The sequence below is a fragment of the Scyliorhinus torazame genome, chromosome 6 (assembly GCF_047496885.1).
Source record: "Scyliorhinus torazame isolate Kashiwa2021f chromosome 6, sScyTor2.1, whole genome shotgun sequence".
Lineage (NCBI taxonomy): Eukaryota > Metazoa > Chordata > Chondrichthyes > Carcharhiniformes > Scyliorhinidae > Scyliorhinus > Scyliorhinus torazame.
This window is the reverse complement of record NC_092712.1, coordinates 87,132,056-87,153,929: the sequence shown is the minus strand read 5'-3', so window position 1 is coordinate 87,153,929 and position 21,874 is coordinate 87,132,056. Positions and strand designations below refer to the sequence as shown.

General features: G+C 51.2%; 1 protein-coding gene across 5 annotated transcripts in view; it reads left to right on the top strand.

Annotated features, from left to right (window-relative positions):
- The window catches only part of acbd5a (acyl-CoA binding domain containing 5a), a 211,814-nt gene that overhangs the window by 59,234 nt on the left and 130,706 nt on the right, over positions 1-21,874 (top strand). For all 5 annotated transcript variants that reach the window (XM_072508428.1, XM_072508427.1, XM_072508426.1 and 2 more), the window contains one exon: positions 16,716-16,788. In XM_072508428.1, the coding sequence (XP_072364529.1) occupies positions 16,741-16,788 (48 nt within the window). In that variant the 5' untranslated portion in view covers positions 16,716-16,740. The remainder of the gene's footprint in view (positions 1-16,715; positions 16,789-21,874) is intronic.

The window sequence follows — 21,874 nt, the reverse complement described above, 5'->3', positions numbered from 1 at the left end:
CGATGAAGGCGGACATCCGAGAGCAGGCCTGGAGGGTTGGGTGACGCGGACCAAGGACTGGCTCAAAAAGGGGTATGGCTGATTGACAGGGGAAAGGGGCGGGGATCCACCCGACCAGGCTGGTCACGTGGAATGTGAGGAGGTTGAATGGGCCGGTTAAACATTCGCGCATCTGAGGAATTTGAAGGTGGATGTGGCTTTTTTGCAGGAGGCACCTGAAGCTGGGGTACCAGATGAGATTGAGAAAGGGATGGGTGAGGCAGGTGTTTTATTCGGAGCTGGATATAAAGACGAGGGATGTTGCAGTGTTGGTGAATAAGCAGGTTGCGTTCAAGTGAGGAATGTTGTGGCCGATCGGGGGCGGGGGGGGGGAAAGAGGGAAAGGGAAGAGAGAGGAGAGAAAGAGATTTGTGATGGTTGGTTGGAGGGGATGCTGTTCTGTTGGTTCTGGTGAAAGTCTATGCCCCGAATTGTGTTGATCTTGACTTCATGAGGCAGGTGTTAGGGGAGATTCCCGATTTGGACCTGCATCGATTGATTGGTGTTTTTTTTTAATACGGCCATACATCTGAGCTTGGATTGGTCGAGCCCTTAGCCGTCAAGGGTGTCGGCAGTAGCCTTCCGGTGGCGGCCATGGAGTAGGAGGTCACACATTTGGTCGCTCCCGCTTGTGATGAAACGTTTGGACCTTTTCTCACGTTTTTTCCGGAATTTCACTTAATAAATTGGTGGCGAGTGAGACAGTGAGGAGAAATCCCCCACCAGTGTATGGAGCAGTGGACTAGAAGTAAGAAGACATAGTCGAGCAAGGAAGACTTGTGCGGGCCCGGCAGCGCAGGAAAGCATGACGTAATCGCAGGATCCTGGTGCGGTGGCACAGTGGTCAATGGTACAGCTGGTGAAGTTCTTTGAGGAGAGCTTCGCCAAGCTAAAGAAAGATACGATGGACCCGATTATAGCATCAATTGATCGGGTGGAACAGGGTCTAGAAACCCACGGACGGTGATTCAGAAGGTGGAGAAAAAGGTGTCCGAGCAAGAGGACCATTTAATCGCTTGGAGGTCAAGGTGGGGCTGACTAAGGACCACCAGAAAAGGTTGCAGGAGAAGTTGGAGGACTTGGAGAACAGGTCTAGGAGACAGAACCTGAGGATCGTTGGCCTCCCTGAGGACAGTGAGGGTTTGGACGTGAGGGCATATGTGGAAAGTACGCTAAAAAAGTTGATGGGAGATGGGGTGTTTATGCGGCGCTTGGAAATGGACAGAGCACATAGAGCTCTTGCAAGGAAGCCGCGAGCGAATGAACCGCCGAGGGCGATGGTGGTGCGAACGCACCGGCTCCTGGACAAGGAACAGATTTTGCGGTGGGCCAAGCAGGTACGGAACTGCATGTGGGAGAACTGAGTTGCGCATCTACCAGGACCTGGGCGCGGAACTGGCTAGAAGGCGAGCCGGATTTAACTGGGTGAAGTTCGGGATGTTGTATCCAGCGCGTCTTTGGGTCACGTTTAAGGGCCAGGAACTTTATTTTGAATCACCGGACGAAGTTATGAACTTTAGCAAGGCCAAAAAGCTAGCAGGAGATTAAGGTCATTGAACCCTGGGGGAGGACATTGCGGTGGCGATTTGTTCAAAATCACTTCCAAGTTGTTTTGAATATGCAGCGCTCTCTGTAACATGGGGTTATTTTTGTTTGCCCCTTCCTTTTTTCTTTGGTTTTCATTGTGATAAGATGTTTGAGCAGCTGCTCAGAAATGTAAGTTAACTCTGTTCCATTGGAAGTTGGGTGGAGGGATTTTTTCTACTGTTTGTTTACTGGGGACTGTGATGCTTCGAATATGTATGTTCAAGTGGGGGGGGGGGGGGAGAGAAAAATGGGGAAATAGGATGTCTGGTGCCATAGGTGGGAACTACCAGACTGGCTAGGTTACTGACAGGCGAGGAACTGTTGCTAGGGGACAAAAGTGAGGTTGAGGACAGCGGAAGCCCGAGGAGACGAGAGACACGAGCTGGCGGCTGGCTTTAGAAGGGTGATGGCTAATCGGGAGGTGGGGGGGGGGGGGGAAGCCCCCCGACTAGGCTGATTACTTGGAATGTGTGTGGTAGTGTGTATTGGGGGTCATGTGGGACTGGAAGCCCTAATGTCATTGGCTGACAGATCCCGGGTCCTGGTTGGCCGTTGACCTCCAGCTCCGCCCTGAAGGCGGAGTATAAGAAGCCGGAGTCTTCCCCCGCAGGCCAGTTTACTATCGAGCTGCGGGGGAACAGACACGCTTAATAAAGCCTCATCGACTTCACTCTATTCGTCTCATGGAGTCTTTGTGCGCTACAGAATGTCAGAGGGCTAAATGGGCGGTTAAGAGGGCTCGTGTGTCCGCGTATCTGAGGGGATTGAAGGCGGATGTGCCAATGTTACAAGATACACACCTAAAGGTTATAGACCAGATTGAGGAAGGGGTGGGTTGGACAGGTATTCCATTCAGAGCTGGACTCTAAGACCAGGGGGGTCGCAATCCTGATTAACAAACGGGTGGCATTTGAGGCAGGGAGAATCTTGGCAGATACAGGGGGCAGGTACATTATGATGAGTGGTAAGCTTGAGGGAATGCGGGTGGTACTCATGAATGTATATGCACCAAACTGGGATGATGTGGAATTTATGAGGCGGATGTTCGGTAAGATCCTGGGCCTAGAGTCACATAATCTGATCATGGGGGGAGATTTCAATACAGTCATTGATCCAGGATTGGACCGGTCAAAATCTAGGACCGGGAAAGTGCCAGCCGCAGCAAAGGAATTCAAGGGGTTTATGGAGCAGATGGGAGGAGTAGACCCATGGAGGTTTGGACGGCCAAGAGTGAAGTTGTCGACCTATTTTAAACTGCACTGGGGGACAAGGCAAGGGTGTTCCCTCTCCGTGCTGTTATTTGCTCTTGCCATAGAGCCATTGGCTATGGCGTTAAAAGCTTCCAGGAACTGGAAAGGGCTGGTCCGGGGGGGGGGGGGGGGTGGAGCATCGGGTTTCGCTTTATGCGGATGACCTCCTTCTGTACATTTCGGACCCGTTAGAGGCAATGGGGGAGATTATGCGGATCTTTGGAGAATTTGGCAGGTTCTCGGGGTATAAATTGAATATGGGGAAAAGCGAGATGTTCGCGATCCAGGCGAGGGGTCAGGTAAGAAGGAGCTTTCTCTATCTGGGAATCCAGGTGCTACGGGAATGGGAGACATTGCATAAGTTAAACTTGACCCGGCTTGTAGAACAAGTGAAGGCGGACTTTAGGAGATGGGACATGCTCCCGCTATCACTGGCGGGGAGGTTACAGACCGTGGAAATGACGGTCCTCCCCAGATTTCTATTTGTCTTTCAGTGTCTCCCCATCTTTATCCCGAGGGCCTTTTTAAACGGGTGAATAAGGTGATTTTGGGCTTTGTGCGGGCGGGTAAAACACCACGAGTGAAGAAAGTGTTGTTGGAGCTTAGTCGGGCGGAGGGTGGGTTGGTGCTGCCAAACATTTATAACCACTACTGGGCAGCTAATATAGCCATGATTAGGAAGAGGGTAGTGGGGGTGGGGGGGGGGGAGGCATCGGTTTGGGAGTGAGTAGAGGTGGCATCGTGTGAGAACACAAGTTTGGGTGCACAGATAACGGCACCTCTGCCATTCTCGCTGGCCCGGTACTCCACAAGCATGGTGGTAGTCTCAACTCTGAGAGTTTGGGGGCAGTGTAGGAAATATAGGAGAGCGGAGGGAGCTTCGGTCTGGGCCCCATTTACAACAAACATCGGTTTGTGCGGGAAAGCTGGATGAAGGGTTTCGGAGGTGGCGGAGAGTAGGAATTGAGAGGATGGGAGATCTATTTATGGACTGGGTTTCTCAGTCTCGAGAAAATAAAGTTCGCCCTAAGAGGGTAAGTGTTAGGGTTTGTCCGGAGATGGCAGTCGTTCGTCGACTTTCTCGGAGAAAATTAAAATGTCAGCAGAGGCAGAAATCTGGGGGGTGGGGGGTGGGGGGGGGGGGGGGGGGGCGGAGTTAGGCTATTGTATCATTGATTGGGGGTGCGAAGAACATGATAGGGTTGGAAATGTTTTATGTACCATGTTTATGTTGTTGTTATTGTTATATTAAAAAACAACTTCCGGTTGTGGCTATGCAGAGCTAAGTTGCACGTTCGGCAGTTCCCGCTTGGAATGGACCTTTGGGCTCTTTTCAGGGCCCCCAACAGCATATTTTCGACATTTCCCGGTGTGGGAAGAAGACTGCAACATTCCCCCGACAGTGTATGGCTTGGACCAGGAGTGGGGCGACTAACAAAAAGTGGTGGTGAACCCCAAAAAAGTGCGAGGGAAGAAGAGCAAGATGGCGGTGGGCAGGGACCAGGCAGCGTGGATGCAGTGGGCGCAGGAGCAGCAGGAGGTTATCCAGCACTGCTTCAGGGAGCTCAAAGCGGACCTGCTGGAGCCGATAAAGGCTTCTATCGATAAGATGCTGGAGACCTAGACTGCCCAGGGGGTGGCGATCAGCGAGGTCCGACAAAAGATCTCCGATAATGAGGACGAGATCTTGGGCCTAGCGGTAAAGGTGGAGGCGCACAAGGCGCTCCACAAGAAATGGCAGGAACGGTTCGAGGAGATGGAGAATAACGGTCGAGGCGGAAGAATCTGCGGATCCTGGGCCTCCCGGAGACGCTGGAGGGGTCGGACGTGGGGGCCTATGTGGTCACCATCTTAAACTCGCTGATGGGAGCGAGGTCCTTCCAGGGGTCCTTGGAGCTGGAAGGGGCCCATAGAGTGCTGCTGAGGAGGTCCAAGGCTAACGAGCCGCCGCGGACGGTGCTGGTGCGGTTTCATCGGTTCGCTGATCGGGAGTGCGTGCTCAGATGGGCCAAGAAAGAGAGGAGCAGTAGGTGGGAGAACGCGGAGGTTCGAATATATCAGGACTGGAGCGCGGAGGTGGCGAAGAAGCGGGCCGGGTACAAACGGGCGAAGGCGGTACTGCACAAGAAGGGGGTGAAGTTTGGCATGCTGCAGCCGGCGCGACTGGGTCACCTACAAGGACCGGCACCATTATTTTGAGTGCCCGGAGGAGGCGTGGGCCTTTGTTCAGGCCGAGAAGCTGGACACAAACTGCGGGTCGGGATGGGTGGTCGGGGATTGTGTGTTACACTTGAGGGGGGGTTCTTTGCTCTTGTTTCTTTTTGATTCGGTGTGGGTGGTTTGGGTGGGTTGGGCACTGTTTTGGTTGGGTTTATCGGGTGGGCTCTTGGAGGGGGGCAAGTAAATGGAGTAGGGGTGGATGGCCGGCAGGGGGGGGATGGGGCCCCGCGGGGCACGGGGAGGCCAGAGTCGGGGGTGAGGGGACTGGGCCTGTAAAAGGAGCTGCGCAGAGGTGGCGGGGCCGGGCAGGTGGAAAGTGCGGGCTTTTTCCCGCGCTGAAGGCTGGAGGGGGTGGGGCCGGGGCGGGGAAGCGAGGATTGTTTCCCGCGCTTAGGATGGAAGGGGGAGCCTGCTGATGGGTCATGGAGGAGGCGGGGATGTCCCACAATGGGAGGAGTCGAAGGAGAGGCGGGAGTGGCCGGGGTCAGCAGGAGTCGGCTGACTTGCTGGAGTGCAATGGGGGGAGCAAAGCAGCTAGGAGGGGTCCTAGCTGGGGGGGGGAGGGGAGGGGGGGGGGGGGGCTGTGTTGCTGCTGGTATGATCAAGGGGGAGCTGGAGCGAGTAGAGGCGGTTGGGACGGTGGTCTGCCGCTGTGGGGAACGGGCCGGGCGTGGGGTGCGGGCACGTGGCTGGCCGAGGAGGGGTTATGGCTAGTTGGCGGGGAGGGAGGCGGGTAGCCCCCTGATCCGGCTGATAACCTGGAATGTAAGGGGACTGAATGGGCCGGTTAAGCGGGCCCGCGTGTTCGCGCACCTGAAGGGGCTGAAGGCGGATGTGGTCAAGCTCCAGGAGACGCACCTGAATTTGGCAGACCAGTTAAGATTGAGGAAGGGTGGGTAGGTCAGGTATTTCATTCGGGGCTGGATGCCAAAAATCGGGGGATGATGATCTTGGTGGGAAAGAGGGTGTCGTTCGAAGCATCGAGCATTGTGATAGACAATGGCGGCAGGTATGTATTGGTAAGTGGTAAGCTGCAAGGGGAGAGGAAGGTGCTGGTCAACGTGTACGCCCCGAACTGGGACGATGCGGGTTTTATGCGGCGCATGTTGGGTCGGATCCCTGACTTGGAAGTGGGGGGCCTGATAATGGAGGGGGGGGGGGGACTTTAACACTATGTTGGGCCCGGCACTGGGCCGCTCCAGGTCTAGGACGGGTAGGAAGCCGGCGGCGGCTAAAGGGCTGAGGAGGTTTATGGACCAGATGGGAGGGGTGGACCCTTGGAGATTTGCAAGGCCGGGGGCTAGGGAATTTTCATTCTTCTCGCATGTTCATTCCCGGGTCGACTTTTTTATTATGAGCAGGGCGCTGATGGCGAGAGTAGAGGATACCGAGTACTCGGCGATAGCCATTTCGGATCACGCCCCGCATTGGGTGGACCTACAGCTGGGGGAGGAGAGGGACCAGCGCCCGTTGTGGCGCTTGGAGGTGGGGCTGTTGGCAGACGAGGAGGTGAGTGAACGGGTCCGAGGAAGCATCGAGAGATACCTGGAGGCCAACTATAACGGGGAGGTCCGAGTGGGGATGGTGTGGGAGGCGCTGAAGGCGGTGGTTAGGGGAGAGCTGATCTCTTTTAGGGCCCACAAGGTGAGGAGAGAGAGAGGCTGGTGGGGAAGATGGTGAGGGTAGACAGGAGGTATGCGGAGGTGCCTGAGGAGGGACTGTTGAGGGAATGGCGCAGCCTCCAGGCCGAATCCGACCTGTTGACCACCAGGAAGGCGGAGGCGCAGTGGAGGAAGGCCCAGGGGGCGATTTATGACTATGGGGAAAAGGCAAGTCGGATGATGGCGAATCAGCTTCGGAAGCGGGACGCAGCTAGGGAGATCGGAGGAGTTAAGGACAGGGGAGGGAGTGGGGTTGGCATCAATGGGGTCTTAAGGGACTTTTATGAGGAAGTGTATCGGTCCGAGCCCCCACTGGAGGAGGGAGGGATGGGCCGCTTTCTGGACCAATTGAGGTTCCCGAAGGTGGAGGAGGGACTGGTGGCGGGATTAGGGGTTCTGATTGGGCTGGAGGAGCTGGCCAAAGGGATAGGGTGCATGCAGGCGGGGAAGGCACCGGGGCCGGAGGTTTCCGGGTCGAATTCTACAAAAAGTATTTGGACCTGTTGGGCCCGTTGCTAGTTAGGACCTTCAATGAGGCCAGGGAGAGGGGGGCTTTGTCCCCGACGATGTCCCGGGCACTGATCTCCTTGATCCTGAAGCGGGACAAGGATCCCCTGCAGTGTGGTTCTTACAGGCTGATTTTGTTGTTAAACGTAGATGCCAAGGTGCTGGCGAAGGTCTTAGCCATGAGAATAGAGGACTGGGTGCCGCAGGTGATCCACGAAGACCAGACTGGGTTCGTGAAGGGGAGGGAGTTGAACGCGGATGTGCGGAGGCTCATGAACATTATTATGATGCCGGCGAGGGAAGGGGAGGCGGAGGCTGAGATAGTGGTGACAATGGACGCTGAGAAGGCCTTCGATAGGGTAGAGTGGGGGTACTTGTGGGAGGTGCTGAAGAGGTTCGGGTTTGGGGAGGGGTTCGTCAGATGGGTTAGGCTGTTGTACGAGGAGGTCCCGATGGCGAGTGTGGCCACGAACAAGAGGAGGTCTGAGTGCTTCCCGTTGCATCGAGGGACGAGGCAGGAGTGTCCCTTGTCCCCCCTGCTCTTCGCACTGGTGATTGAACCCCTGACTATGGCACTGAGTGAGTCGAGGAACTGGAGGGGGTTGGTGCGGGGTGGGGAGGAGCATAGGGTGTCGCTCTATGCGGACTACTTGCTGCTATATGTGGCGGACCCGGTGGGGGGAATGCCGGAGGTAATGAGGATCCTCAGGGAGTTCGGGGATTTCTCAGGGTACAAGCTCAACATGGGGAAGAGCGAGTTGTTCGTGGTTCACCCAGGGGACCAGGAGAGGGGGATTGGCGAGCTCCCACTAAAAAGGGCAGAGAGGAGCTTCAGGTATTTGGGAGTCCAGGTGGCCAGGAGCTGGGGGGCCCTGCATAGACTTAATTTCACGAGGCTAGTGGAGCAAATGGAGGAGGAGTTTAAGAGGTGGGACGCGTTGCCGCTATCCCTGGCGGGCAGGGTGCAGTCAGTTAAGATGACCGTGCTCCCAAGGTTTTTGTTCCTGTTCCAGTCCCTCCTCATTCTTATCCCGAAGGCCTTCTTTTGGCGAGTCAACAGGAGCATAACGGGGTTTATGTGGGCGCGAGGTACTCCGAGGGTGAGAAGGGTGTTCCTGGAGCGGAGTAGGGATGGGGGGGTGGCTGGCACTGCCCAACCTCTGTGGGTACTACTAGGCCGCCAATGTGGCGATGGAGTGCAAGTGGGTGATGGAGGGGGAGGGGGCTGCATGGAAGAGGCTGGAGACTGCGTCTTGTGAGGGTACGAGTCTGGAGGCGCTGGCAACGGTGCCGCTGCCGCTCTTTCCAATGAGGTATACCACGAGCCCGGTGGTGGCGGCTACCCTCAAAATCTGGGGGCAGTGGAGGCGGCACAGGGGGGAAATGGGGGCCTCTGTGTGGACCCCAATACGGGGGAATCACCGGTTTGTCCCAGGGAGAATAGATGGAGGGTTTTCGGGGTGGCACAGGGCAGGGATAAGAAGGTTGGGGGGACCTGTTTGTGGATGGGAAGTTCGTGAGCTGGAGGAGAAGTATGGGCTCCCCCTGGGGAACACCTTTAGGTATCTACAGGTAAGGGTGTTTGCCAGGCGGCAAGTGGTGGAATTCCCGCTGCTGCTGCCACGCACGGTACAGGACAGGGTGCTCTCGGTGGGGGGGGTGGTTAGAGAGGGGAAGATCTCGGCAACTTACCAGGTGATGCAGGAGGAGGAGGAGGCCTCGGTGGTCGCGATGAAAGGTAAGTGGGAGGAGGAGTTCGGGGAGGAGATCGAGGAGGGGACGTGGGAAGATGCCCTAGGGAGGGTGAACTCTTCCTCTTCATGCGCGAAGCTCAGCCTCATACAGTTTAAGGTGCTGCACAGGGCACACATGACCGGGACAAGGATGAGCAGGTTCTTTGGGGGTGACGACAGGTGTGTTAGGTGCTCAGGGAGCCCAGCAAATCACACCCATATGTTCTGGGCATGCCCACGCTGGAGGAATTTTGGAAGGGCGTAGCGAGGACGGTGTCGAGGGTGGTAGGATCCAGGGTCAAACTGGGCTGGGGGCTCGCAATATTTGGGGTTGCAAAGGAGCCGGGAGTGCAGGAGGCAAAAGTGGCCGGTATTCTGGCCTTTGCATCCCTGGTACCCCGGCGAAGGATTCTTCTTCAGTGGAAGGATGCGAGGTCCCCAAGCGTGGAATCCTGGATCAACGATATGGCGGGGTTTATTACATTGGAGAGGATGAAATTTGCCTTAAGGGGTCGGTGCAAGGGTTTTTCAGGCGGTGGTAACCGTCCTTGGACTTCCTGGCAGAACTGTAACAGTAGACAATGGTCAGCTGCAGCAGCAACGGGGGGGCGGGGGTTCTATTTTATTTTTGGTTGTCTACACTGGGGGATCTGAGGGGATGTATATATTTGCTATGTTTGCTATGTGTTAATTTGGGGTGTTAATTTATTATTTATGTATAGGGGAGGGGGGCATGGGGGTTGTTTTATTTTGTTTTGTATTTAGTTCTATTGGGTTCCTTTTTCATTTTGTTGTTGATATTTTGTGAAAACTTCAATAAAAATCATTTAAAAAAAAAAAAAAAAAAAATTATTATAAAAGCCACTAATACCCTAATAAAATGGGAGTCGGCAGTGACGAAGGAGCTGAAGGGGTTTATGGAGCTCATGGATGGGGGGTGGCTCTGTGGAGGTTGAGGGCGGAGGAGTTTTCATACTTCTCTCGTGTGTACTCCCGGATTGATTTTGTTGTGTTGGACAATACGTTGCTGGCGTGGGTGGCCGACTTGTAGTATTGGGCGATTGTGGTTTCTGACCACACGCCGCACTGGGTGGACTTGCGAGTCACGGCGGGGGGGGCGGGGTTGCCGAATATGATGAATTGTTACTGGGCAGCAAATATTGCTATGGTTAGGAAATGGGCCTGGGGGGGCAGGGGTGGGTCGGCGTGAGGACGGATGGAGGCAGCATAGTGTAGGGGTATGTGTTTAAGGGCTTGTGGTTGGTGCCTTTTACCGTTCTCACCGACCAAGCAATCTGTGAGCCCAGTGGTGGTGTCAGCCCTAAGGGTGTGAGGGCAGTGCGGCAGCATCTGGGGCTGGAGGGATCCTCATTGTGGCCGCCGATCTGTAATAACCATAGGTTTGCCCCAATGGGGCTGGACGTGAGGGTTCGGGGGTGGTGGTAGGCAGGGATTGAGCGTTTTGGCGATTTGTTTATCGGGGCCAAATTTGAGGAGCTGGAGAACCAAGAGGAAGTGTATGAGTTGCACAGGGGAATGTCATGAGGTACCTGCAGGTTCAGGACTTTGTAAGGAGCGAGGGGCCGTTCTTTCCTGGGCTTCCGCCTCCTGGGGTTGCAGGATAAGGTTCTGTTGGAGGACGAAATGGGAGAGGGGAAGATGTCAGATGTTTAGGAGGAGTTGATGAAGTGGGAGGAAGCCCTGGTGAGGGTTATTATGAGAAAATAGGAGGAGGAGCTGGGAGGGGAGTTGGGGGCTCAGATGTGGGCAGAGGGTGAACACATAAGAACATAAGAACTAGGAGCAGGAGTAGGCCATCTGGCCCCTCGAGCCTGCTCCACCATTCAATGAGATCATGGCTGATCTTTTGTGGACTCAGCTCCACTTTCCGACCCGAACACCATAACCCTTAATCCCTTTATTCTTCAAAAAACTATCTATCTTTATCTTAAAAACATTTAATGAAGGAGCCTCTACTGCTTCACTGGGCAAGGAATTCCATAGATTCACAACCCTTTGGGTGAAGAAGTTCCTCCTAAACTCAGTCCTAAATCTACTTCCCCTTATTTTGAGGCTATGCCCCCTAGTTCTGCTTTCACCCGCCAGTGGAAACAACCTGCCCGCATCTATCCTATCTATTCCCTTCATAATCTTATATGTTTCTATAAGATCCCCCCTCATCCTTCTAAATTCCAACGAGTACAGTCCCAGTCTACTCAACCTCTCCTCGTAATCCAACCCCTTCAGCTCTGGGATTAACCTAGTGAATCTCCTCTGCACACCCTCCAGTGCCAGTACGTCCTTTCTCAAGTAAGGAGACCAAAACTGAACACAATACTCCAGGTGTGGCCTCACTAACACCTTTATACAATTGCAGCATAACCTCCCTAGTCTTAAACTCCATCCCTCTAGCAATGAAGGACAAAATTCCATTTGCCTTTTTAATCACCTGTTGCACCTGAAAACCAACTTTCTGCGACTCATGCACTAGCACACCCAGGTCTCTCTGCACAGCAGCATGTTTTAATATTTTATCATTTAAATAATAATCCCTTTTGCTGTTATTCCGACCAAAATGGATAACCTCACATTTGTCAACATTGTATTCCATCTGCCAGACCCTAGCCCATTCACTTAGCCTATCCAAATCCCTCTGCAGACTTCCAGTATCCTCTGCACTTTTTGCTTTACCACTCATCTTAGTGTCGTCTGCAAACTTGGACACATTGCCCTTGGTCCCCAACTCCAAATCATCTATGTAAATTGTGAACAGTTGTGGGCCCAACACTGATCCCTGAGGGACACCACTAGCTACTGATTGCCAACCAGAGAAACACCCATTAATCCCCACTCTTTGCTTTCTATTAATTAACCAATCCTCGATCCATGCTACTACTTTCCCCTTAATGCCATGCATCTTTATCTCATGCAACAACCTTTTGTGTGGCACCTTGTTAAAGGCTTTCTGGAAATCCAGATATACCACATCCATTGGCTCCCCGTTATCTACCGCACTGTTAATGTCCTCAAAAAATTCCACTAAATTAGTTAGGCACGACCTGCCCTTTATGAACCCATGCTGCGTCTGTCCAATGGGACAATTTCCATCCAGATGCCTCGCTATTTCTTCCTTGATGACAGATTCCAGCATCTTCCCTACTACCGAAGTTAAGCTCACTGGCCTATAATTACCCACTTTCTGCCTACCTCCTTTTTTAAACAGTGGTGTCACGTTTGCTAATTTCCAATCCGCCGGGACCACCCCAGAGTCTAGTGAATTTTGGTAAATTATCACTAGTGCATTTGCAATTTCCCTAGCCATCTCTTTTAGCACTCTGGGATGCATTCCACCAGGACCAGGAGACTTGTCTACCTTTAGCCCCATTAGCTTGCCCATCACTACCTCCTTGGTGATATCAATCCTCTCAAGGTCCTCACCTGTCATAGCCTCATTTCCATCAGTCACTGGCATGTTATTTATGTCTTCCACTGTGAAGACCGACCCAAAAAACCTGTTCAGTTCCTCAGCCATTTCCTCATCTCCCATTATTAAATCTCCCTTCTCATCCTCTAAAGGACCAATATTTACCTTAGCCACTCTTTTTTGTTTTATGTATTTGTAGAAACTTTTACTATCTGTTTTTATATTCTGAGCAAGTTTACTCTCATAATCTATCTTGCTCTTCTTTATAGCTTTTTTAGTAGCTTTCTGTTGCCCCCTAAAGATTTCCCAGTCCTCTAGTCTCCCACTGATCTTTGTATGTTTTTTCCTTCAATTTGACACTCTCCCTTATTTCCTTAGATATCCACGGTCGATTTTCCCTCTTTTTACCGTCCTTCCTTTTTGTTGGTATAAACCTTTGCTGGGCACTGTGAAAAATCACTTGGAAGGTTCTCCACTGTTCCTCAACTGTTTCACCATAAAGTCTTTGCTCCCAGTCTACCTTAGCTAGTTCTTCTCTCATCCCATTGTAATCTCCTTTGTTTAAGCACAAAACATTCGTGCTTGATTTTACCTTCTCACCCTCCATCTGTATTTTAAATTCCACCATATTGTGATCGCTCCTTCCGAGAGGATCCCTAACTATGAGATCCTGAATCAATCCTGTCTCATTACACAGGACCAGATTTAGGACCGCTTGTTCCCTCGTAGGTTCCATTACATACTGTTCGAGGAAACTATCGCGGATACATTCTATAAACTCCTCAAGGCTGCCTTGACCGACCTGGTTAAACCAATCAACATGTAGATTAAAATCCCCCATGATAACTGCTGTACCATTTCTACATGCATCTGTTATTTCTTTGTTTATTGCCTGCCCCACCATAATGTTACTATTTGGTGGCCTATAGATTACTCCTATCAGTGACTTTTTCGCCTTACTATTCCTGATTTCCACCCAAATGGATTCAACCTTATCCTCCATAGCACCGATGTCATCCCTTACTGTTGCCCGGATGTCATCCTTAAATAACAGAGCTACACCACCTCCCTTACCATCCATTCTGTCCTTCCGAAAAGTTTGATACCCTCGGATATTTAACTCCCAGTCGTGACCATCCTTTAACCATGTTTCAGTAATGGCCACTAAATCATAATCATTCACGATGATTTGCGCCATCAACTCATTTACCTTATTCCGAATACTACGAGCATTCAGGTAAAGTACACTTATGTTGGCTTTTTTACCTCTGTTCTTAATCGTAACACCTCGATCAGTAACCTCTCCTAAGTTATATTTCCTCTTAACCTTTCTCCTAATTTTCCTTGTCGTCGAACCCATATCTTCCTGTAACAACCTGCTGCGTCGCTTACCATTAATGTTTTCACTTCCCGTTTTATATCTTTTAGTATTCCTGGTCCTATTCACTGAGCTCCTCTCAGTCACTGTACCTTGTACTGTCGCCCTTTTTGATTTTTGACTATGGCTTCTCTGCCTTACACTTTCCCCCTTACTGCCTTTTATTTCTGTCCCTGTTTTACTACCTTCCAACTTCCTGCATCGGTTCCCATCCCCCTGCCACATTAGTTTAAACTCTCCCCAACAGCTCTAGCAAACACCCCCCCTAGGACATCGGTTCCAGTCCTGCCCAGGTGTAGACCGTCCGGTTTGTACTGGTCCCACCTCCCCCAGAACCGGTTCCAATGTCCCAGGAATTTGAATCCCTCCCTCTTGCACCATCTCTCGAGCCACGTATTCATCCTCTCTATCCTGACATTCCTACTCTGACTAGCTCGTGGCACTGGTAGCAATCCTGAGATTACTACCTTTTGAGGTCCTACTTTTTAGTTTAACTCCTAGCTCCCTAAATTCAGATTGTAGGACCCCGTCCCGTTTTTTACCTATATCGTTGGTGCCTATGTGCATCACGACAGCTGGCTGTTCACCCTTCCCCCCCCCCCCCCCCAGAATGGTCCTGCAGCCGCTCCGAGACATCCTTGAACCTTGCACCAGGGAGGCAACATACCATCCTGGAGTCTCGATTGCGTCCACAGAACCGCCTGTCTATTCCCCTTACAATTGAGTCCCCTATCACTATAGCCCTGCCATTCTTCTTCCTGCCCAGCTGTGCAGCAGAGCCAGCCACGGTGCCATGAACCTGGCTGCTGCTGCCTTCCCCTGGTGAGCCATCTCCCTCAACAGTATCCAAAGCGGTATATCTGTTTTGCAGGGAGATGACCGCAGAGGACACCTGCACTGCCTTCCTACTCTTGCTCTGTCTTTTGGTCACCCATTTACTATCTCCCTCAGTACCTTTCACCTGCGGTGTGACCAACTCGCTAAACATGCTATCCACGACGTCCTCAGCATCGCGGACGCTCCAAAGTGAGTCCATCCGCAGCTCCAGAGCCGTCAAGCGGTCTAACAGGAGCCGCAACTGGACACACTTCATGCACGTGAAGGAGCCAGGGACAGTGGACGTGTCCCTAAGCTCCCACATCGCACACGAGGAGCATGACACGGGTCTGAGATCTCCTGCCATGTCTTAAACCTTTGGTTAACTTCAACAATTTCAATTTCCCCAGAAAAAAATTTAAATAAATAAGTAAACAATGAAGAAAAAAATTAATAAATATACCAATGAAAAGAAACCGAAAAACAGGAACACTACTTACCAGTCACAAAAAGCACTTCCTCCCCACCCAGCTTCCAATTCCCACCTCGATTCAAATTCCCAAACTCACTCTTAGCTGTGTCTCACTCCTGGCTCTGTCTTCTCTGGCTCACTGGGAGTGAGTTTACAAGTTGCTCTTTTTAAACTGTCCTGAATTGACTACCCTCCCCCACCTGCTTTTAGATCAAAGTAGATTGAAGTGACTGACACTTAACTGCCAACCAGTTATGTGAGTGGGTGGGGCAGCCCTTGTTAACCTACACTGCACAATACTAGCTTAAAATCAATTAATTTAAACTCCTGAAATTTAAAAGGAGCTGCCTTACTGATTCAATTTAATTCAATTCAATTCCCACCTCGATTCAAATTCCCAAACTCACTCTTTGCTGCCTCACTCCTGGCTGTCTTCTCTGTCTCACTGGGAGAACTCACTGGGAGTGAGTTTACAAGTGGCTCTTTTTTAAACTGTCCTGAATTGACTCCCCTCCCCCACCTGCTTTTAGATCAAAGTAGATAAGACATCCTCGTCATGTGCAAGGTTAAGCCTCATCCAGTTCAAAGTGATGCATAGCGTCCTTAGGAGGAGTTGATGAAGTGGGAGGGAGCCCTGGCGGGGGTTGTTATGAAGAAATGGGAGGAAGAGCTGGGAGGGGAGTTGGGGGCTCAGACATGGGCAGAGGTGAACACATCCTCGTCATGTGCAAGGTTAAGCCTCATCCAGTTCAAAGTGATGCATAGCGCTCATGACGGTGGAGTAGGTTCTTTTGAGGGAGTCGAGGATAGCTATGCGTGGGGGTGTGGGGAGGGGGGGTGGTGTCCGCAAATCACGTCCGCAAATTCCCGTACCAGCCTCCCCGAACAGGCGCCAGAATGTGGCGACTAGGGGCTTTTCACAGTAACTTCATTGAAGCCTACTCGTGACAATAAGCGATTTTCATTTTCATTTTTCACACGTTCTGGGTGTGTCCAAGACTGAGGAATTCTGGCAGGAGTTCTCTAATGTGATGTGGAAAGGTGTTTGGTGTGAAGGTGGTTCTGAGTCAGAGGTAGTGATATTTGGCGTGTCGGAAAACCCGGGAGTACAGTGGGTGAGAGAGACCGATGTTTTGGCTTTTGCCTCCCTGATAGTCCGGAGACAGATTTTGGTTGTGTGGCGGGACTCTGAGCCAGTGAGGGTGAGCGATCTGGCAGAATTCCTGAGGTTGGAGAAGGTTAAGTTTGCCTTGAGGGATTGGCTGATATGGGTTCACCCAGAGATGGAAGCCATTTATTAGTTTCTTTAACGAGGTTTGAGAGGTCAGCAAGGGAGCAGGTCAGAGTTAAACTGGAGAAGGCAAGATGTGAGGAGGGTTTGGCATCAGGGGAGCAGGGAGGAATGGATGTTGGTTGTTTACTGAATTGTTTGGTTGTTCTTTTGATATGAAAATGCCTTGAATAAAAATAGTTTTAAAAATGTAATTTGCTAGACCGTAAATCATTTCCTCTAAACATTAACAATTAAATTTTAAAGCTAGGTGTGGTTTAGAGTGACTGAAGCTTCAAAATTGGTTTGCATTTTGTCACAGGTCATTAACAGAAATGCCTTCCTGTGTTTATTGTAGGGATGCTTGGAATTCCTTAGGAGACATGACAAAAGAGGAAGCCATGATTGCCTATGTTGAAGAAATGAAAAAGGTAGGATAAATTGGGACATAGGTTTTTGAAGTTGTTGCAGTTGTTGCGAACAACAGTGATCAATTGCATCTGTGATTCACATACTTTTCTTTGAGGGACTCCTGTAAATGTTGAGCTCCCCAGAGAATTTCAGTGTTAACTTAAGAAAGAGTGTATTTGTTATCCCAAGAGAGGCTGTGATATTGCTGTGCAAGCTGTTTTTAATAGAGCAACAGAAACAACATGCAAGTCAGTGAACAAATAAATTGTGTGGTAAACCACTGTGTGCCTATATTAAAGGTTGTATGGTAGAACCTGCACTACAGTTTCACCTGGGCCCCTGCACGCTAGCTCCGCCCAGGAGCCGGGTTATAAATATGCGTGGCCTTCAGCTCGCAGCCATTTCGTCAGCTGCTGTAGGAGGCCACACTTCAGATACTAATAAAGCCTCAGTTTGAATTCAACTTCATCGCCAACCAAATTGATCGTGCCTCATTGAGTTTGGGTAACTTCTGGGATCCCCTTGTGTCCTGAGCCCATAGACTCTAGAAAATCAGGAAATGGGAGACTTGCGAAATACTTTGTACTGATCTTCACAATAGTGGTGTTAAGTACCAGCAATATAAGGAAATGTAAAAATGAACAAAGGAGAAGAATTTACTAGATTGAAGATGAGATTATAAAACAGTAAGGAAAAATAGAGGCTATAAGGAAAGACAAATCACCAGGACCTGATTTTTTTTTTTCTCTATTGCGTTTTATTAGAAGAAAAAGGTCAGGAAATTTTAGATTCTTTAGTCATGCGCATCCAGAGCTCGCTGATTCAGATATTGAATCCTTGAATTGTAAAATTGTCAATGCCATTTAAGCAGGGTGGAAGAAATAAACTAGGAAATTGTAGTCTTTTTAAAAAATTCATTCATGGGATGTTTAAAGTTTGTACATTCTCCCTGGGTCTGCATGGTTTCCTCTAGGTGCTCGGAGTTCCTCCCACAGTCCAAAGATGTGTGGGTTGGGTGGATTTGCCATTCTACATTGCCCCTCAATGTCCAGGGATGTGCAGGCTAGGTTATGGGGTTACGGGCATAGGTCTGGTGGATGGGTGAGTGTAAATAGGTAGAGTGCTCATTCGAAAGATCGGTGCCGACGCGATTGGTTGAATGGCCTCCTTTTGGATTTTATGATTCTATGATTCTATGTGGGTGCTGCTGGCTGGAATAGCATTTATTGCACATCCATAAATGCCCTTGCCCTTAGTTCCATTCCAGAGGCCATTTAAAAGTCAATCACATTGCTGTGGATCTGGAGTCACTTGCAGACTAGGCCAGGTAAGGATGGCAGATTTCCTTCCCGAAAGGATTTCCCTATTAGTGAACTAGATTGTGTTTTACAACAATTGAATGGTTTCATGGTCATCATTAGACTTTTAATTTTTTTTAGCCGAATATCTTTTTTTATTGTCACAAGTTGGCTTACATTAACCCTGCAATGAAGTTACTGTGAAAAGCCCCTAGTAACCACATTCCAGCGCCTGTTCGGGTACACAGAGGGAGAATTCAGAATGTCCAATTCGCCAAACAGCACATCTTTTGGGACTTGTGGGAGGAAAATCGCCACCTCTGGACTCAGCGCCACCCTTGTTTTTAACACCGTGAACATGACATCTGCAAACCCCTGCCAGAATCCCCTAAACTTTGGACATGTCCAAAACATGTGGATATGGTTCGCCGGTCCTCCTGCACATTTTGCGCACCTGTCCTCCACCCCAAAGAATCTGCTCATCCGGGCCACTGTCATGTGAGCCCGGTGAACAACCTTAAATTGTATCAGGCTGAGCCTGGCATATGTTACAGATGGGTTGACTCTACTCAACGCGTCTGCCCATAGACGATCCCCTCTCTCACCTCCCAGCTCCTCCTCCCACTTGCGCTTCAGCTCCTCGGTCTGCGTCTCCTCCGACCCCATAAGCTCCTTATAAATGTCCGAGACGTTCCCTTTTCCTACCCACCCTCTGGAAACTACCTTGGTCTGAATCCCCCTTAGCGATAGGAGCGGGAAGGTTGACACCTGTTTACGAAGGCAGTCCCGCACCTGCAGATACCTGAATTTGTTTCTCCTCGCCAACCCAAACTTTTCCTCCAGCGCCCTCGTACTCCGAAAGCTCCCCTCTATGAACATATCCCACCTCCTCTCAATCCCCGCTCTCCGCCATAACTGGAACCCCCCCCGGCAATACTCCCCGGTGCAAAACGGTGATCATCACAAATTGGGGCCCAGATCGATGCTCCCACATGCCACCTCCACTGATCCCAAACTCTCAGGGCCGCCACCACCACTAGACTGGTGGAGTACCGTGCCGGCGGGAACGGCAGAGGCGCAGTTACCAACGCCCCCAAACTGGTGCCCTTACATGAAGCCGCCTCCATATGCACCCATGCCAACTCCTCCCCCACCACCCACTTCCTGATCATGGCTATATTAGCCGCCCAGTAGTAGTTGCTAAAATTTGGCAGCGCCAGCCCGCCCTCTCCGCGACTCTGCTCAAGCATTACCTTCCTTACTCGCGGGGTCTTGCCTGCCCAGATGAAGCCCGTGATCACTCTGTTGACCCGCTTAAAGAAAGACCGCGGAATAAAGATGGGGAGACACTGAAATACAAATAGGAATCTCGAGAGGACCGTCATCTTCACCGTTTGCACCCTGCCAGCCAGAGACAACAAAAGCACGTCCCATCTCTGAAAATGGTCCTTCATTTGGTTCACCAGCTGGGCCAGATTCAATTTATGCAGCCGGTCCCATTCCCGTGCCACCTGGATACCTAGGTACTTAAAGCTTCCCTTTACTAACCTAAACGGCAGCTCTCCCAGTCGCCTCTCCTGTCCCCTCGCCTGGACCACAAACATCTCACTCTTTCCCATATTAAGCTTATACCCTGAAAACCGGCCAAATTCCCCTAGCGTCCTAATGATTTTTTCCATCCCCTCTATTGGGTCCGAAATGTACAGAAGCAGGTCATCCGCATAGAGCGAAACCCTGTGCTCCATCCTCGATCCTGGAGGACAAGATTTTGGCCAGCAACTTGGCATCTACATTCAACAGGGAGATCGGCTTGCAGGACCCCCACAGCTCTGGGTTCTTGTCCCGCTTAAAAATCAGCAAAATTGTTGCCTGCGACATCGTCGGGGGCAATACCCCTCTTTCTCTTGCCTCATTGAACATCCTCAACAACACTGGCCCCAATCCCCGAGAACTTTTTATAAAACTCCACTGGGTACATGTCTGGACCCGGGGCCTTACCCGCTTGCATGGCCTTCAAGCCCTCCACTATCTCTTCCAGCCCGATAGGGGCCCCCAGCCCTTCTACCCACTCTCCGTCCACCTTTGGAAAATTCAGCCCCTCTAAGAAGTGCCTCACCCCCTCTGGCCCCGGAGGCGGTTCAGACCTGGACAGCCTGCTGTAGAAATCCCTAAACGCCTTATTCACCCCTACTGATTCACCAACCAGGTTCCCATCTCCGTCCTTTACTTTCCCTATCTCCCTAGCTGCCTCCCTCTTCCTAAGCTGCTGTGCAAGCATTCTGCTGGCCTTCTCTCCATGTTCATAGATCGCCCCCTCGCCATTCTCAGCTGCTCCACCGCCCTCCCTGTGGTCCGCACACTTAACTCCGCCGTTCCCTTAAATGCCCTGCCTCTGGGGTCTCCGCATACCTCCTATCAATCTGTAGTAACTCCTTTACCCCATCATCAGCTCCATGAACCCTCTTTGTTCCTTTGCCATTGTTGGCACCCTGCCCATTTTTGAGCTTGACCGATCCAAGCCAGGGTCCACAACTGTGTTGAAGTCCCCACCCATGACCAACCTGTGCAAATCCAGGTCCGGTATCTTCCCCAGCATCCTCTTTATAAACTCCACATTATCCCAATTTGGCGCATACACATTTACTAATACCACCTGCACCCCCTCTAGCTTCCCACTGACCATAATGTACCGACCTCCCACGTCCGAGACTATTCTACCTGCCTCAAACAGGATCGTGACCCCTCTAGTCTTTGAATCTAGTCCTGAAAGACCTGACTGACCCAGCCTTTCCTCCGTCTAACCTGGTCCGTAACTCTAAGGGGCGTCTCCTGCAACATTACCACGTCTGCCTTCAATCCCCCAAGATGCGCGAACACGCGTGCCCTTTTGACCGGCCCATTTAGCCCTCGAACATTCCAGGTGATCAGCCTAGTTGGGGGGCTCATTTGCCCCCCCCCCACTCCGCCGGTCGGCCATCCCCTTTCTTAGGCCCGCCTCCAGCCCGTGCTCCGCACCTCCACCGGTCCATCCCCAGGCAGTCACCGCCCCCAACCTCCTCCCTGTCTCTCAGCCCAAGTCCCTCCCTCCATCAGCAGAACACCCCCTCCCCCCAGTAACAAGACCCTGTAACCCAACCCTTTTACTAAACCAAACATATGCACACCCCCCACTGCGCTTCCGAGAGCTAGCTCGCCCAGCTAGCTTGCTGGATCCCATCCCCGGTGCCGGATAGTCTCCCACCTATTGTTTCCCCTCCCACCCCCGCTCATACAAACAAACTCCAACGTCAAACAATCCCCACACAATTGCCCAACAGAAAAACACCAAGATCAAAACAAGCACCCCTCCATCCCCCAACAGTGCAAATGAAAACCTTAACTCACTCAGCTCTACCGCTGGTTCCAAATCATTGCAAACGGCATCACAAACATCTTCCATGAAAAGCAAAACGGGAAACTTTTTACAAAAAGAGAAACAAAAATAAAAACATGAACGTTGCAGCCAAGTTCAAGAGTTCTCAATCCATCACCAGCCCTTTCTTTTTCGCAAAGTCCAACGCTTCCTCAGGCGACTAGAAGTAGAAGTGCTGGGTATAACAGTCCAAACTTCACCTTTTTCTTAACCAGGTTCTACCTGATCTGGTTGAAGCCTGCTTTCCTCCTGGCCACCTCTACACTCAGGTCCTGACAAACCCACAGGATGCTGTTGTCCCATTTACAGCTCCGTGTCTGCTTGGCCCACTGTAGAATGCGCTCCTTATCTGAGAACCTGTGAAATCTCATCACCATTGCCCTAGGGGGGTTTCCC